Source organism: Vitis riparia, chromosome 13 (assembly GCF_004353265.1).
Source record: "Vitis riparia cultivar Riparia Gloire de Montpellier isolate 1030 chromosome 13, EGFV_Vit.rip_1.0, whole genome shotgun sequence".
Lineage (NCBI taxonomy): Eukaryota > Viridiplantae > Streptophyta > Magnoliopsida > Vitales > Vitaceae > Vitis > Vitis riparia.
This window is the reverse complement of record NC_048443.1, coordinates 10,270,707-10,290,205: the sequence shown is the minus strand read 5'-3', so window position 1 is coordinate 10,290,205 and position 19,499 is coordinate 10,270,707. Positions and strand designations below refer to the sequence as shown.

General features: G+C 32.3%; 1 protein-coding gene across 1 annotated transcript; it reads right to left on the bottom strand.

Moving 5' to 3' along the window:
* Window positions 1–6,920: 6,920 nt before the first annotated feature.
* LOC117928120 (putative disease resistance protein At3g14460) lies at window positions 6,921–16,061 on the bottom strand. The gene is made up of 12 exons (XM_034847978.1): window positions 13,442–16,061; window positions 11,637–13,243; window positions 11,129–11,283; window positions 10,323–10,440; window positions 10,108–10,226; window positions 9,574–9,980; window positions 9,146–9,254; window positions 8,982–9,052; window positions 8,767–8,895; window positions 8,316–8,687; window positions 7,572–7,671; window positions 6,921–7,430 (listed from the first exon to the last, which is right to left on the bottom strand). The coding sequence occupies exons 1-3, from the start codon at window positions 15,990–15,992 to the stop codon at window positions 11,281–11,283; spliced, it is 4,161 nt and encodes a 1,386-aa protein (XP_034703869.1). The 5' UTR covers window positions 15,993–16,061; the 3' UTR covers window positions 6,921–7,430; window positions 7,572–7,671; window positions 8,316–8,687; window positions 8,767–8,895; window positions 8,982–9,052; window positions 9,146–9,254; window positions 9,574–9,980; window positions 10,108–10,226; window positions 10,323–10,440; window positions 11,129–11,280.
* Window positions 16,062–19,499: the final 3,438 nt, after the last annotated feature.

Sequence of the window (19,499 nt, the reverse complement as noted above, 5' to 3'; positions counted from 1 at the left end):
TTCTAATGCTTTAGCTCATTAGTGGGTCTCATAGAAAATGAAAGTTGTGGAAAAGTATAATGTGGACTCAATTTTTGACTTATGAGACAATGTTACAACACCTTCAAGTAATTACCTTGAAAATGATAGGTCATTGTATTGAAAATAATATTTAGTTTGATGGAGAGATATCAAATCAAATTATCACCCATTTTTTAAAACAACATTATGATCGTACTATTGTGTTACGTTTGAAAGCAATTTAATGTGTTAGAAGTTTTTTTAAAAAAATATTATTCCATTTTTCTTTTATATTAGTTTTGAAACTTGCAATTGTGCATTGTAAGATTTCAAGTTTCCAGAGATATGAAAAGTTGGAGTTGATGTCTTAGTGGTAGGTTTTATAAGAAATGGAGTTATTCTATAAATATAACTTTGGATTCCAATTTTTTAACTTTCTAATATTGTAGCTCTTTAGTAGGTATAATAGAAAATGAAAGTTGTGGAAAAGTATAATATTGACTCAATTTTTTATTTATGAGGTGATGTTACAATACCAATAAGTAATTACCTTGAAAATGATAGGTCATTGCATTGAAAGTAATGTTAAATTTAATGAAAAGATATCCAAATAAAAATATCACCTAATTTTTAAAACAATGTTATGATCTTACTGTTGTGTCACGTTGGAAAACAATTTAATTATTTAGTGTTAACATTTTTTTTAAATAGGTTATATTTTTCTTTTAGTTTTGAAGTCTATAATTGCAAATTGTAAGGTTTCAAATTCATATGAAGATATGAAAAGTTGGCGTCGATGTCCTAGTGGTAGTCAGTAGGTTTCATAAGAAAAGGAATTATTCTATGAATATACTTTTGGATTCTAATTTTTGAACTTTCTAATTCCTTAGCTCATTAGTGGGTCTCATAGAAAATCAAAGTTGTGAAAAAGTATAATGTGGACTCAATTTTTGACTTATGAGATGATGTTACAACACCCTCAAGTAAATACCTTGAAAATGATTAGTCATTGCATTGAAAATAATATTAAATTTAATAGAGCGATATCAAATGAAATTACCACCCATCTTTTAGAAGAACATTATGATCTTACTATTGTGTCACGTTTGAAAGCAATTTAATCTGTGTTAGAAGTTTTTTTTTTAATTTATTCCATTTTTCTTTTAGTTTTGAAACTTACAATTATACATTGTAAGGTTTCAAGTTTATCCAGATATATAAAAAGTTGGAGTCGATGTCTTAGTGGTAGGTTTCATAAGAAATGTAGTTATTCTATGAATATAACTTGAACCAAAGGAGAGTTCAAACATCTAAAAAATTTGACGAACTCAAGTATCATAAAATACTTCATATGAATTCTAAATGATCTCATATCTAAAAAAACATTGGCATAAAATTATTGTTGTTTACCTTACATGTTTCTTCCATGGTCATAATCGAAACTTTGTTTATCATAAGAAATCTTCTATGCTCATCTTGATTACTTACAATGAACACTGAAATGAAAAGAAAAAAAAACATAAAAAATGATGATTAGTTTGGTTTGATAAATTTAGCACGCATAATTTCCTTTTTCTTGCATGAGAAAAGAAAGAGTAAATATATATATATATATATATATATATATATATATATATATATATATATATATATATATATGAATTTAAAAATTATTTAAATTAGCAATTATAAAACTATTTTGGTTCTCATAAAATTTATGGGAAAGTAGGGAAAAAAATTGTAAACTTTTTCTCTTGTTTGATTGTTCATCGGAAAATTGAGGGAAAAACAAAAATCTATGAGAAATTTATTTAACACTTCTGAGGAACCAAAAATGTTTTAGATGTTGTCAAATTGATAATTTAAACGTGTTTAATTCCAATTAAATGAGTTTAGTAAAACACATGAAATTGTGAATAAAATTATTTAAAAGCATTGAAATTCAAGTCATTAAAGTTGTCCATAAAATTTGGTATATTGAAGCAAGAAAAAAACAAAGCAATTTGAATGACTTGCTAATAAAGCAACTAACTAGAATATGCCCTAGAGTTGTTCAGTGCCCTCTATATAAGACATAAACAGAGAACACAAAAAAAAACCAAGAAAAAAAACAAACAAACGAAAAACAGAGAACACTTCTTACGTTATTTTTTCTTAATTTTTCTGATTTATATACATTTTTGTTGGTTTTCTTTTGACCATAAAAGGTTCGAGCATTGGCATTGTCATGTGTAAATTATTGTGGCTACAAACTTCATCCGTATCCAATTGCACACCTGTCCAAACTCTTAATGATGAAGGTATGATTGCATTTACTAGCATTAAATTGCTAAAATTTGTCATCCAAAGTTCCAATTTCTTTTGAACCTTGAAGACTTCATTTGCATTCTTGTAGGAATTAGACGTGGAATCATTTTGCAATGCTTGTGATCTTGAGACCAGCAGTGATGAATGGGAAAATAAGCTCTTATCAACCAAGCAAACAAACTTCCATTATCCCAAGGAAGTCTTTCCAAGCTATTGCCTTATGGGTTTGGAACACTTTTAGAGGTAACAATCAATTGGAACTAGTTACTCTTTCAAACTTCGTATTGTACAAATATAGCCTGCATGTGCAACCATTTTTGATCCCATAATTTCAAGAATTTATGACACCTTCTAGTGGTTAGTTTTTATGGGAATGGAGTAAAGCAATTTATTCACTCCAAGAAACTATCGTAAGAGGAATAGTAGATAACCTCACAAAACCAAATTTATGTGTGTGCATGGAGGTGCATGTTTTCTGCATCCCAATCATGCAATGTTGTGTCAAATGGAACAATAGCAAGTGATGATAAGTGGTATTTCTAAAATCTTCTAAGAGTATTCCATATATTGTAATATTGTTTTCTCAAAACTGTCTGTGAGTCTTATGTGTAAATATTAGAGTTGACCTCTTGTAAGCTATCAACTGGTGTTGTAACTTAACTTGAAAGGGAAATTCTATAAATTTAACCTTGGTTTGGCTCTTGGAAAGCAAAGAAAAATTAGGTTAATAGTGAGTTGATTTCTTTCCTTCCCATGGATGTAAGCACATTCTTGAATTATGTTAATTATGTTTTGGTTTATTTTGTTGTTTTCTTGTTTATTGTTCAATTGTCTCCACATAACAAGTGGTATCAAAGTTGTTTCCAACACAACAGATGATTCCTATGCTAACACAATGTTTGAGGCTAAATGTAAGATGGTAAAAGTTTCTAGAATATTTCCCTATGACAACTGCCAATAAATGATGTACTTAACAGGAAGTTCGTAAGGTGTTACATGGCAAGTTGAACAAGACCAATAGCCAAAGATGTCTGAAATATTTGGGGCCATTGATCCAACAATAGCAGAGAATAACACAAGAAGAGACCCTCTAATCACCATTTTTGCTTTTGATTCTTCTCTACAAAGCATCATCTCCTTTATACAAAAAGACAACCCATGGCTAAGCCCACATTATTCTCTACATATCCCAAAAAAAACCCTCCAACCCATGGCATGGAGCACTTTTTGGGGGTATTTTTGCTACTAAATTTGTGGTAGTCTCTCAAATACCTAAACTATCCTCTAGATTTTAAGGCATGGCCTACTCTTTAAGGTGGTATTTTAGGTACTAATTTTTGTTAAGAGAGGTTTTGGTGTCAAAACTAGAGGACTTTACACACGTTGCATGTATTTTCTTTTGCATGCATTACACGTAGATCGAAGTTTATGCAATTACTCACTTTTTGTGAGTCCAATAGTACTGTAGTGCCACGTCACCATATGATGGGCTCTTTAGTCTTTTCAAACCCAAAAAAAACACAAAAAAAAAAAAAACTAATACTAAAAGGACTGCTAACTAGCTATGTGGAGGTGAACCTCTATAGCTAGCTTCTTAGAGGGACCATGATCACTTAAGCCAAGAAAGTTTGAGGTGATAATAGGTCTGTGATGCCCTTAGATGTTTTAGGCACATGTGCATTACACTAATGTATGCAACGAGTCTATAACCTTGATTGACAGGTTCGGGTAATCTTTGAAATTTCATTGTGATGGGAAGGTTCCATGTGAACAACAGTTGCACATGGGTTAGTCAATCTTAAGAGACGGGGGAAGCCCGTTTAATAGCGCACAATGTGCGAGCTTTGAAAGGCAATCAGGTTAACATTTTTTAATTGGGACATGACAGCGAACAACAACATTAGGTAGTTTGGAGATGTCGTCATATTAATTGTTATCAATATTTTTATTTATTCAATAGAAATTGAGGATTAAAAAAATACCACAAAAATTAGAAAAAACAAAATTAATTACATGGCTTACATTTCAAATATTTAATAAAATATTGTATGAAAATTGAATATCATACATTATTAAATGGCTGGATTCTCTTCTTTATTTTTTTAATTGTCTCATCCTATTAAATTACTCATCTAATATTAATTTATTTTAAAGGTAAAATTAATTATTTTGTAAAAAAACTTTTAATTGACCAGAGTTTGTGCCATGCATCTAATATATACTTAAATACTTTTCCATGCTATAATCCTCCAACTAAGGAATGAAATCAAAACTTAAAAATCATTTATATATATATAGATATATGTTATTAAGTTTAGGTAGTGAAGCAATTATTGTGGATATAAAATTAATGACAAAACTTTTGATTGTTCCTTCACATTCTCCACAACCAAACAAAGGATATAAGAAAAATAAAGAAAGAAAATTAGGGTAGTTTGATTTTTTGTTCTCATCTTGTCGTGAAGTTAATAGAAGAATGCTTGGGTTAGTGCTCGACAGTTAAGTGACACTAGGGTATAATGATTCTTCCAATCAAGTAAATATTATCTGCTTTAATTTCAATGGATCATCATCACTTTAAATTGCATCCACATGGTTAAGAGCAACTCATATGTATATAATATCATGAATTTCTTCTTATTCAATATGGAATATCAAATTAGGTATCTTTCAATTTTAGGTATTGTATAAGTGTTTCAATTCAAATGCTTGGCTTAATGTATACTCAAAGCCTTTACAAAGGAACGTACATGTAATAAAGTGAAAATTAAACCCTGTTGCCCGTCTATCTCTAGTATGAAACACAACTCCATTAGCCCTTAAACATCTGCAAAAAAAGATATACACCTTTGTTACATTAATTAAAATAAATGATAGAAAAACAGACTCCATATATCCATGTACAAAATTTGATTAGATTTGTTATATATATAAAGAGAGAGAGAGAAAAAGAAAAAAAAAAAAAAACTGCTTAGATTAAGGATCTCATTAATTAATACCTAGAAAATATAAAATAAAATAAAAAAGATTAGAAGGTGTGAATTATAAGATAAGACAACATTTTTGAATTAGATTCATCGAAAGATGGCATATTGTATGAACATTTTTACTCTATATATAAAAACTTATATTATGGTTGAGATGTATTAATTTGTCATATTTTTGGACAATTCAAGTAATGAGTAATTACACTAAATTAAATTATTGACCTTATTAATTGATACCTCAAGAGTATAAAATAGTAAGAAATGAATAATACAAACTTCATCGAAATATTTTTATAGACATATTGCGTAAATATTCTTATTTAATAAAATTTTATATGTCATTAAATAAATAGAGAATTTTAACATTAATTGCAATGCTAAGTAGAGGAGATCCCATATTTAAGCTGATGATTAAGGCTTATTTGATAAAACTTAATATTTATTACTTAATAACTTAAGTTGACTTTAAGTTAGATTATATTTAAGTTACTTAAAATTTATTATTTAATATTTACTTTAAGTATTAAAGTTATTTGATAAAATTAATTTAAAAATCATTTTAAATTATCAAATTGTCATTTTTATCTTCGTTAATTTGATAACTAGATGCAGATAAATGAAACAAAATAAAATTGAGATTAAGAATAAATTAATTACTTTGATTTAACACTTAAAATTAAAAGTAACTTTAAGATATAATATTAAGTTATTTTATTAAATATATTTAATCTATTTAATAATTAAATTAAGTTATTAAGTTAATGAATGATTACCAAACACCCTTTAAGACTCAAAAAATCGAATGAGTTTTAATAGTATTCAGGATGGACATGACTAGGTGGCGGTTCAATGCTGATTAATCATAATTCAATCAAGGCAAAATATGTAACAAATACAAGTCAAACTGCACCATCCAAATGGGCGCCAAGAAGTTACATTTGACAAATGCCATTAAACCTCTACAGCTAGCAATTATTTTGATCACAGAAAAAATGGCAAAAAAGTGTGTTGTACTTCATCTTGAAGCCCATTAACTTCATCTTAATTTGATCCAAATTGCAGAAACATGCAAAACTCCATGAATCTATGGTGCTATGGTGGCCTACATTCATATAACTGGGGACACTTTGGTTTACACCACAATGACCCCAAACAGGGTTTGTAGAGGCTTTATCAAGATCACTAGCTTTAAAAGACTAAGGAAAGAAAGATGTTCTCAATGAAAACTTGGAGTCAAATTGCAGATAAAGACCTAAAACTCCCATTCAATGTGTTTTAGGAATTGTTGTTTCATGGGGATAAGCTGCTTGGTTTGTACATGTCTCCTTGGTGATACTTAGAGATTGGAAAAGTATACTCTCCTTTGTGATCTGGTTTGTATATGGGCAGATGAATGTTCATGCCAGGTTCATATATGTTTCTGACATATATCACCCTGGAAGGATCTAGATCAAGGGGATGAGTTTGAAAAGCTTGAGTAGGTTTAAGATGTTCCCAGAATTGGTGAGCATGATATATATCAACATGATATTGCAGAAGACAACAGAGCTTTTGAAATATATCAGGTTCAATAGTAGGAAATCTTATCAGCTGTCATTTATTGTAATCCTATGCTCTCAATATTCATTTGTTGAAGAAGAAGAAAAAATTGCTTTCACACTATTCAATTACAGGAGAATGTTCAATTATAGAAGAAAATAATATTCACTAGACTCTTTCAACTTAATCAACATGCAGAGAAAAGCAGTCGGGTGGCCAATTATTCACATACCAACTTACATACATCGTCTCTCTACCTCTACTTGTTACTCATTAGCCAAGCTTATAGTAATATAAGCTTGGGTTCATCTCTCTATGTCTCTGATGACAACTCCACATGGGGTTCGCCTTCTGGTGATTTTGCATTTGGATTCTGACCCTCTCCAAGTGAAAAGGATCAATATCCTTCTTGCTATCTGGACTGCAAATGGAAGTGAATGTGATAGGCCAAACTCACCATAAGAATCAAGGACAGTTGCTGCGTTACTGTCATGAGGGTGAACACTGACTACTGGTGTTTTTTTTTTTTTTTTTTTTTTTATGCACAATGGCTCTTTATCAAGCTTCCTTTCTGGAGGCGCCCAAGGACTTGTGTACCTACATGAAGAATGCAGTAAACAGATCATCCATTGTGACATAAAGCCCTCAGAACATAACTCTTAGATGATTCTTCTACAGCCAAAGTTGCAAACTCGGACTGGGAAAGCTTCTGATAATCAACCAGACTAGAACACTCACAAGCATCAGAGGGACTATGGGGTATATTCAGACAACTCGAGCAGCCTATGTCTCTTATAATAACACGTTATGAAGCATCAGCTCAATGCCAAGGTTCAATCTGCAAAGCAAGGGATTCATCAATGTTTCCTTCAAACTAAATAATAAGGAACAGAAATGGATCATTCTGCATTTTCAGTGGTGTTTGTTATAGCATTTATACAAGAACTCTAGGGGTTTCTATCTATAACTTCATTCCTATTTTGTCAGTGAATATGGTGATGGTGTTATATTATAAATCATAGTGAACTGGTGGAATTTGATCATTGGCCAACTTTATCCAAAACTGTTTCACGGTTGAGGGGATTATTGACTTTGCCCTGGGCGAAACAGCAATTTCTTAAGAAGCTGGGTAACGAAGAGTACCATAATTTGGACTGGTTTCAATGGAAACTCTCCTGTTTTTGTGCATGGTATCTTCAGCTTCAGCTTTTCCTATGCTTTTGACTATCCTGAAACTGATCCAAATCTCTTCAATGATTAAATGTATAAATGAATCCTATTCATTGTTTGGAGTAACAACCAAATTCTGGAAGACTGGGAAAGTTTCAACACTGGAGAGAAAACAAAATGACAAGACCATAAATTCTGGAAGAGGGCTTTGCTTTCTAACCATTACCATAATTTTAGAGCTCAACCCGGGTGAGTAAATTATATTTCAGAATGTTCAGAAGATAATTCTGAAGTGATGAACCTTCTACTCACAGTTTCTTGTTCTTCTTGAACAGAGCAATGAACATCAATAGTTCAGCACCCAGGAATCTCCCCTTCCTTCAATTCCTTTACTGGGAAAACTCTGCCAAAATCATAACAATCTGTCCTCTTCCTTGGAGGAAAAGTCACCTTCCCAATCAAGAAAATCATCAGGATTAATTTGAGCAAAACATCAGAGTATACATCAAGAAAGCCTTGATCAAAATCAAAATACATCAAGAGCTGCCATTTTCTTCTATTTCCTCTTCCCTGAATGGAATGCCTTTTGGACTGAGGTGATCAATGGTAACAGTCTAACACACTCCTTAAGCTCTGATTGAGGTCAACGGGGATTGGCACATTTAATGACTTTTGAAATCATAGCTGTGTGAAGGGAGGCAAACATGAATCTCAGGATAATCAACAAGTCAACAACTATCAATCAGCAAGGAAAAGGAAATACCTTTGGATATTTACAAATCAAAAATTTGAGAGAGTCCAGCTTCTCTGTACAGAAAGGCTTGAGCTTATTCCATGGCCAGGCTTTAGATGGTTCTGAATTACGGATGAGAGGGTTGAGTTTTCTTTTATTCTGCAATAAGATTAAAAACATCAATGAAACACTAAAAGTTTATATATAGAAGCCCTTTAAAGATAAGAATTGGTAAGAAAGCTCACCCATGGTCTAGTAAAACAACATCTGTTAGATAAGTAACCGCCATTCGATTGTCCAGCTAATGCATTTAGATCTAAGATAAGATATGGAAAAATAGTCAAAAATAGCTGAAGACAGTCCAAAAACTCATTTGACTAATAATTTTCTAAAAGCAGTAACATAAAACCTGGATGAAGAATCCACCCCTCTACCTGACACCACTTCAATACCAAATAAAATGTTACGATGACCATTTATGGTCTTAAGAGACAGTGGATGTTGTTTGGGCTCAAGACCTAAGACAAGCCAAAAAACAAGAAGAAGACAACATCAAAATTGGCACAGAAACAAGTACATCAACTATCTAATAAAGAGATTTATGCATGTAACAAATGCAAATGAAATATGAAACAAGATTTTCATGGATTAAACAAAAATAGATGGCAAAATAGAAGGATAAGGTCACAGACAGGACAATATTAAAAGAAATGATTATTTGTCCCACCTGAAAATCGAGGCATTCAGAACAGTACACATTTGTAAGTAGTCCATGGAAACCAGGGAACATATGCAGATGTTGTATTCTATTGCATAAGGCAAACACTCAATACTTACAAGCATAACCATGCCCAAAAAGCCATGAATCCCTTTTTGTTTTGCTTTTTTACCTATTCCCATCTCTTATGGCCAGAAGTGCCCAGGATGATATAACATCACCAAATAAGTTAGAAACCAGCCCATCCAGCAGGTTGAGTAGCCAGCTTGCCCTCAATCTTCTTTGAGTCAACAAACAGCTGGGCATTATTGCCTCCAATGGAGGGTCTGGAAATATTAGAGCTGGCACCAGGGGTGGCTGTAAAACTCTCTGTTCCAAAACCCCAAGTTTCAGGGCCAGAAGTTGCTTCTGTGGCTGGTTTGTTGTGATGGCCATTTGGGTCCTAACAGACTTGCTATTGTTGTTGGGCACCTACCTCAGAGAAAGCCTGCCATGGATTAGAGTCCTGACATGGCTGAAACTGATCCTGAAATCAAAGTTCACATACACAAGTAGATATTTAACAGAAGAGTATCCAAATCTCTTGAATTGATTAATGTGCAAAAGAATTAATCAAAATTTTAGAGATAATTATAGGGAGATGAACCTTGTACCTCTCAGTTTCTTATTCTTCTTGAACAGAGCAATCAGCATCAAGTGTTGAGCACCCAGCAATCTCCCTTCCTCTACAGGCAAAATCTGAACAATCTATCCTTTCTTCATATTCCACTTCCTTGCAAAAGTCAAAACATGAAGAAAATATCATCAAAATTGAGACAAAAAGAAGTGCATCAACTATCTCAAGAAGAGATTTATGCCTATTGCTTACCTTTTGAAGAAATCCACTTGGTTAGAGCACATTTTACATGGACGCCCAATCAGTGCAAGCTGCTGAACCAAAGGAGAGTTCAAACATCTAGGCTCATCCCGATTACTTGTAATGAACACTGAAATGAAAAAAAAAAATGAATTTAATAATTTTTAAAAATGAGCAATTATAAAACTATTTTGGTTCTCATAAAATTTACGGGAAAGTAAAGAAAAAAAAATTGTAAACTTTTTTGTTTTGTTTGATTGTTTATGGGAAATTTGAGGGGAAAAAAAAATCTATGAGGAATTTATCTAACACTTCTTAGGAACCAAAAATGTTTTAGTTGTTATCAAATCGATAATTTAAACATGTTTAATTCCAATTAAATGAGTTTAATCAAACACATGAAATTGTAAATAAAATTATTTAAAAGCATTGAAATTCAAGTCATTAAAGTTGTCCATAAAATTTGGTATATTAAAGCAAGAAAAAAACAAAGCAATTTGAATGACTTGCTAATAAAGCACCTAACTAGAATAAATAAAGCAGCTAACTATATAAGAAATTATAAAATAAAAATAAAAAATAAAAAATAAAAAATAAAATTGCCAAAAAAAAAACAAACAAAATATCCATGGTTCTTACGTTATTTTTTTTCTTAATTTTTCAATAGTTATAAATGGTTCATTTAATTTTTGCAAACTGCCAAATCAAAACAGAGCATGAAAATGTGTTCAACATTTGTTTCAAGCTTGAAGCTTCAAGAAAAAAGAAAATCTTAAATCAAATAAACAGAAAGAAAAGTTTAAGCGCAAAAGAATTACCTAACTGTGTATTGGCGGAGTGGCGGAGTGGCAGAGTGGCACTTTGATTAAAATAGCACTTCATTGATCACTATTTTAGGAATGAGATCTATATAACGCCATTCTTCCCCTTGCTCAAATTGACACCGTTTTTCCGGTAAATGACCTCATTATTACTACAATAAGTGAAGTGATAATGTCATCTAATTAGTAAACCAAACCAAGTCAATAAACTAGAACTTCCTCTAGTATAAAGGTCTTGATACATAATTAGATATTGAATTTGTTGGATTAAAATCTCATTTATTGCACCTGGAAAGGTAGAAGTAGTAATGCTCATTTTTTATTGTGACAGATTATAGAGAAAATTAGACACTGGGAAAATACCAAGCCAGGAGCCATGTCAAGAGCTGCTTTCTTGTTAAAAATTAAGTCCAATTAGAAAATTGCAGTAGCACGTAAGAGAAATTGAAAGTGGTGTTGAGAAGAGAAAGAGGAAGAACGATGTGTTGGGAATGAGATGTAATACCTTATTTATTGATACCCAGGGGATGTGGGTAATCTTGGGCCAATCATCTCCTTCCTCCTTCGAGTACCTTTGTGTTAGATGTGGGCAACGCCGCACATACAGTCGTGAAAGGGTGTCAGGCAATAGTCCTTCCCTTGGCAAAATCGACCGGAGCTTAGGGCAACTTTCGATTTCTAGCTCTTCAAGAGAGGTGAGGGTTTGGAGAGACAGTGATTCCAGATTCTGGAAATGCGAAAGGGTAAGGGAGGTGAGAGTTGTAGGAAAAAGAATCGAGTGGGGGTCATCCGAAAAGGAAGTTGCATCTGGAAACATGTCTCCAATCGAGAGGCCTTTAAGAGAGGTGAGTCTGGAAAGGCCCCACTGGGATAGGGGGGTCTTGATATTCTTGCAGTTAGAGATCTCGAGCCGTGTAAGACGGGTGAGCTTTTTTATCTGAGGAAGCAACAATTCCAGATTTTCAAAATATGCAATACGTAGATCTGTGAGGGTGTTGAGGCAATCTGGTAGGGTTTTGAGATTAGGATACCTCCAGAGGGTTAAAGATTGAAGTGAATTATTAGTAGAGTGAAACATCTCCTCTGAAATTGACTCGAGGTGTTCACAATCCCCAATGTGAAGTCGCTCAAGGGTGGATGGAAACTTGCCTCTTGGGAAGGATGTGAGAGATGGACAACCACTTATTTCAAGTTCCTTGAGAGCAGCAGCATATGTGGAATCGTAGTGCATTATTCCCTCTGGTAGAGACTCCAGCTTTTCACAATAACTTATGTGGAGTTGCTTGAGAGTGATGGGTAACCTACCTCTCGGAAAACCAATAATAGGACAACAACCAATTATTGTGAGTCTCTCGAGAGTGGCGGGTAACCCACCTTTCGGTAATCCAATAAGAGACGGACACCCAACTATCCAAAAGTCTTCAAGGGCACACATGCCCATCATTTCTTCTGGTAGAGACTTGAGATTTTCACAATCCGATATGCTTAGACTCTTAAGGGTGGTGGGTAATTGCCCTTTTGGAAAGCAAATGAGAGATGGACAGATGTATATCAATAGCTTTTCAAGGAGACACAAGTTGTTGCTGTCAGTAGTGTCGTTCCTCATCTTCAACATCATGCCATCAGGTAGACTCTTTAGACCTTCACAATATCCAACAGTAAGACTTCTCAGCTTTGGTGGGAAACCTACATCTGGAAATGACGCTAGCTTTGGACAAACCTCGATTGTCAATTCTTCAAGGCATGTTAGACTCTGCCATCCATTTGGAAGCCTCTCTAGTTTAACACATTCAATTATTTTCAAAGACTGAAGATTGCATCCCAAGGATACAAGTTGATCACAATCTCTAATCTCAAGAGAAAGAGAGTTTTCCGATCCAAAACCATCCTCCCACAAATATTCGAGTTCTTCACATTCCGACACTTTCAAAACCCGAAGCCCTTGCAAAAATTGCACAAATCCTTCATGCAATTTGATAAGCCCTGAAATCCTAGAAATTGTTAACTTGGTGAGTGAGGTGAGGTCATTTCCACTCCTCAAGACCGCCTCATTACATCCTCTTACTTGTAATTCCTTCAGCAGTGGAAGTCTTGAAAGTGGAGACTCCAATTTTGGACAGAAGTGTACAGAGAGCTTCGTAAGAGAAGGCAGGTAAGTGGGTAGTTTCATAATCAATTTGGGGCAATCCTCAATTATAAGCTCATGGAGACAAGGGAATAATGACTCTGTTGAGGAAGACCAGTCCTCCCAGTGCTCCCATTCTGACATGCTATAAAAATGTAGAGACTCTAGTGATGGGAAAAACTTACCTGCAGAAACACGAGTCTCTCCATAAAACTCTGCACCCACTATTTTTACTCCAACCATTCCTTGGATCCTCAACTGTTTGAGCGATGGCAACTGCCCCAAGCATGGTAAAGACGTGCACTTTCTGCAATCTATGAGACTTAGATCCACCATCTTAGAGAACAAGGCATCCCCTATCCAACGTGGGAATTCTAGACCACCATACAATTGAATGCAGAGTTTGTTCAGATTCGAACATGGTTGTAGAGAGTCAAGGACATCCATTTGATTCCTTTCATTCCCTGAACCATCCAACTCAGAACTCCACTGCATTATCAAGCTTTCAAGGTTACGCTTCAATTTTAAATCGGCATCCCTTGCATCTTGAATATTCACCACATTTTCCAATTTCGAAATGCAAAGTTCTCCTCGCAGATGTGACATGTCCTTCAACTCCTTGATTGTCAAACCATTGTTTTTGTCCACAATGAAATTAGACAATATCCGCAAATCTTTTAGTTTGCCCATTCGTATAGGCATTTCTTGTAATTTTATTGCACCAGCAACATCAAGATGTCGAAGATTGATTAGGTTACCGATGCTAATAGGCAACCTGATAAGCTCTTCACAGCATGATAATTTCAATGTCTGAAGGTAAAAAAGATTACCAATTGAATCGGGTAACCATTTTATACTGGTGTGGGACAAATTAAGGTATCTCAACTGTTTCAACTTATCAAATGAATCTGGTATCTCACTTATCTTGTAATAAGCCAATGAGAGCACCCTTAATTGCCCTAACCTTGGTATCAATTCTTCAAGCACCTTATTACTTATGAAGTTATCAAACCATCTTGATTCATCAATCGGCAAAGCTATGAACGTGCGCAAGCGCTCTTTCTTATGAAACGTTTCAAATTTTTTAAAGATATCATATTCATGACGGATGAATGATGAATGACGAGTATTTTCAGGAACGGAGCGTTGCAAATCATTCCACAACCCATCATCCAAATGCAAGCATGTGTCTCCAGCAATAGATTTAGCTAGATCGTTGATAAGGTCATGCATAACGAATCGTGATTTATTGCTATTGGACGATTGGAAAAATGACCTTGACAATAGTTCACAAAAATAATCATCACCAAGATCTTCCATTTTCTTATCCTCATTTGATTGTTGAATTAACCCCTCCGCCATCCACAAGAGGATTAGCTCTTCCTTCTTAAACTCATAATCTTGGGGAAATAATGCGCAATAAGCGAAACACCTTTTTAAATGTGAAGGGAGATGATTGTAGCTCAATCTCAACGCAGGAAGAATACCACACTTATCACCAGGTAAATTCCATATTTTGCTAGCTAGTATAATATTCCACTTTTCTTCTCTGTGTTCATGGCGCAGAAGACCACCAAGTGCTTTTGCTGCCAAGGGCAGGCCTCCACACTTCTTTACAATTTCCCTTCCTATCAATGCCAAGTCCGGATGCTCATTGGTATTTCTGTTTTCAAAAGCATGTTTTTTAAACAACTCCCAACAAGGTTTTTCAGACAAATGTTTTAGCTCATAAAAGTTTTTATCTCCTCCCATCATAGTTGCAACATTTTTATTACGAGTGGTGACGAGGATCTTGCTTCCCGGTGCTCCCTCCAAGAGAGAGGAGCGTAGGCTGTCCCATTGATCATATTTCTCATTCCACAAATCGTCAAGAACAATCAAAAATCTTTTTCCCTTGGTTTCGTCCCTCAGTTTGCGTTGAATTTGATGAAAGGCCAGCGAATCATTGTTGCCTGGAGCAATGTCCTGTAAAACTGCCCTGGTTATGGTCTCCACATGAAATTGATCAGACACACAAACCCAAGCTTTTAAAGCAAAATGTTTGGATGTCTCCTCATCATCGTACACTAGATCTGCCAGCGTAGTTTTTCCCATCCCACCCATGGCCACGATCGAGACTACAGACAGATTGCCACCGAGGGATTCATCATTAAGCATGGCTAGTATCTTGGTTTTATCTTCATCCCTGCCGTATACCCCAGGTTTGAATGCCAAAGGTGGTGGAGGGGTTGTGCTTTGAGTAGCTGCTCTGGCGCCTTCGATCTGCACTCTGAGCCTTTCCAAACCGAGCTCAGCCTTCTGAGCTGAAATTTCTTCTAATCGGCGAGTGATGTCCTCTATCTTGGACCCCAGCTTAACATTCCGCATAGCCTGAATTGGAGTGCAAGTAGTACAACAAGTAAGGATGAATTTGCATACCTTGCTTATGCTGGCCGCATCACCCTCCGCCACCAACTTTCTCCTCATCACTTGGTAGCCAAACTCGTCCAAGACGTCCTCAACATCATTAGCCAAATCCCTGAGAAGTGCGAGCCATGCTTTCACGTGCTGCTTAGTGATCTGCTTGTCCTCAGCATCGTCGAGCACTTCCCGAATCTCCAACAGTCTTGTCTCCCATTTCTTGAGCTCGGTGTGGACTTGCTTTTGGAGTGCGTACTTCCACAAATCAGAGGAGGCCAGTTTGCTGAACAAGAGTTCAAGGGACACAGAAAGAAAAACCTCTCCAACAACTTCCATGGTGATCAGTTTGCAGAGAGAGTGATGAGTGAGAGAGAGAGATAAAGGGGAAGAGGAAGATGAAAATGGAAGCCTGAGAGCAGGATTAGTAAGCCATGTGCACCACACAAAATAAACAAATCAAAATCTCCACTATATTATTTTGCAGACAGCTGTCACATATTTTAATAGATTTAGTCTAACTGAGAGAAGGCAATTTTTTTTAAATTATTGGAAGGTGCATGCACGTGAAACATGAGTCACGACCATTGTTATAATTATATTTTTTAAAAAGAAAAAAATTATTAGAAATTTTTAATAATTTTAATTATTTTATAACAAAAACCTCTAAAATTATATTAAAAAATTTAATAACTTTATTATAAATTTTGACATTTTTGAAATAGAAAAGGTATACGCCTTTAAATTAAAATTCGTTATATTATAACTTAATTTTATTTATTTATGTCTTAGTCTCCTTTCTTTTTTAATATATAATTTTGTTATAAAAATTAAAATTTTATTAAAAAAACAAAAGTTGTGAAGGAAGGAAAAAATAATTGTCTTTTAAGAAATATTTTTTTAATTTTCTAGGGTGAAAACTTTAAATATTATTAATATTTTTAGTAGTACAAAACCATGACACAAATAAATGATATTTAAGTATATATAAATACATATAAATTAAATTTAGATTAATATTATGTGGTTATTTTTAGTGGACCACCAATTATTTTCATATTCCATAGAAAAATTACTTTCAACACCATAGAATGGCCTAATTTGAATATACAATCTAAATTTTAAAATTTTTTAAAAATAAATTTTAAGGGCATGAACTAAATCTATATTTTTTGTTAAGAATTTCTATTTTTTTTATATGGAAGTTTTTACCAATTTTTGTTTTTAAAACAAAAAATAAGAAGTACTTAGAGTGTTTTTTTTAGTGATTTTAAAAAATATTTCTAGTCTTTTTAATATTTAAAAAATAAAATTTTATATATTAAAAAATATTAAAAACATTTCTTCAAATCATTATAAAGCACACTCTTAATATAAGGACATTAATTTCTTCTCATTTAATGGAATGAAGAGAGATTTAAATGAATAAAACAAATACAAGGATAAAAAATTAACTTCTTGTGCTTTATTATTACATCTTTCATTAGATGCTTTAAATAGTTTTTAATAAATAAAATTATAATTATATTGACGGTGAGAAGATAGAGTCATGATAGAGCCATAGAAGTGGGTGGACCAAATAAAAAGTAGGATATGAATTGACAAAAGCTTTTGCCCTCTTCCCAAAAGGTAAAAAGCAAAGTCCAATAGCATAAAGTGATGAAACTAGTCCTATTCAAGGCCCTACCTGCATATTTGATATTTCTATGATTTTTATTAAACTAGTCGGACTTTTAAGTTAAAATTAATTTTCAAAAAAATATAATTTAAAAAATTTATTTCAAATATTCTACATAATTGTTATATCTTTTACAAAAATGAAATCATATATAGAAGCTTTGATTTTAAGCAAATACAACTTGATATGATTTTTCAATATGACTCGAATTCAACTTTTTTCTTTTTTAGGGGTTTGAATTAATTATAATCAGTTTTAAATCAAAGTTGCATCAATCTATTACATATCTAGTTTAAAGTCAATGTACATAACACATATTTAATTTGAATTGATTTATTTAATAATGGTACCGATAAACCTAATGATAACTTTAACTTATTTAACTTATATTTGACATATTTATTTTTTTTTAATAAGTATATCATAATTGAGTCATAAACAACATATTCAATTAGAACAGTAACCACATATTATGTCATTCAATCTTTAACCCGATTTGATTATTAAACAATATCTAATTATAAAATAGGTTATAATATATTACTGGGTTGATAATTACATTGTGTTTGAGTTTATGTTTTTAACCTTGATTGTTATTCACATTATATTTGGATTGAGATATTTAGTTGAGTATTTAAACTTTAATGTGACATAAATACAATCCACGTATTGAGTTATTAGAAGAGTAATTTTGATAAAAGTTAATATTTAATGATTTAAATTAATTTTAAATTAATTATATCAAATTATTAACTTGATATATTAAAATTATTGTTGATTTTATATTATAATATTAAATTATTTTATCAAAGATACTGAATATTCTTAAGAAATTAAATTTGATTTATCAACATCGTCTAACGTCTTCTCAATTTTTAATATTTATTTGATACACATTTAATAAGTAACAAGTCAAAAATTTTCAATACAAGCAAGAGTTGAAAGAAAGCGGAAAGAAGAGCCTCTCCAATAGCTATCATGAGAGAGAGAGAGACATAATTATTGCTGAGAGATGACATGCACTTTAGACTGTAGCAATTATTCAATTATGAGAGAGAGAGAGAACAACTTTACAGTGGAGCAATTATGAGAGAGGGAGAGAGAGGACTTTACAGTGTAGCAATTATGAGAGAGAGGGAGCGAGAGTTATTACTGTGGGATGGGATGCACCAACTTTAAACTGTAGCAATTATTCAATTTTGAGAGAGAGAGATGTTTAAGTACAAATTAATCCGTTTGTGGTCCGTTCGTAGAAAGAAACGGTAAAGAATAATACCCGTCTCAAAATATTTATCAAATTAGTCTCTTCTAATCATCCCGTTCATAAAAAAAAATAATAAAAACAATACGCATCTCCAAATATTTATCAAAACAATCTTTTTTATCTATTTAATCATCCACGTTTATATCGCATGGTTAACGAAGTCAAACACACTATAATAAAGTCAAATGTGTTACAGTACACCCCATTTTTGCTTGAAATTGCTTACGAGGGTTTACTCTACTTGCCATCTGAACTAACTATTCCTTGTAGTATAAAGTACACTAAACATGTATATATATATATACTTAAATTCATTATATAAAAAAATATTAAAAGAATATTTAAAAATAAATTAATTATAATTATTTTATAATTAAATGTAAATTTTTTTAATTAATTATCAAAATATAAAAATTATATAATTTTCTTCATAATATTTTTAATATCATTATAATTAATTAAATATTAAAAAAAATTTATATATTATATATATATATATATATATAATATATATATCATAATTTATTTATATTGTTTAATACAATTGAATTAATATTAATATATATTTTAAATTAGTCATATTATAATCATATATCATAATATTATATGTAATTTAATAATAAATGTATATTTATAAAATTCATATTTTTATCCATGCATATGATATTATTATCAAATATGATAAATCATATTATACATATATCAAATTTTTCAATAAAGTAACTTTAAAATATCTATTATACTTCTAATTATATTATTATGAGGTTTTTCTTACATTTTCATGAGTTTTTAATAATTTTAAGTTTATCTATATTTTTTTCCAAAATATCCATCGATATATCTCCGATATATCTAATATATCTATAAAATCAAAGTACCAATATATTCATAATCGATATTTTCA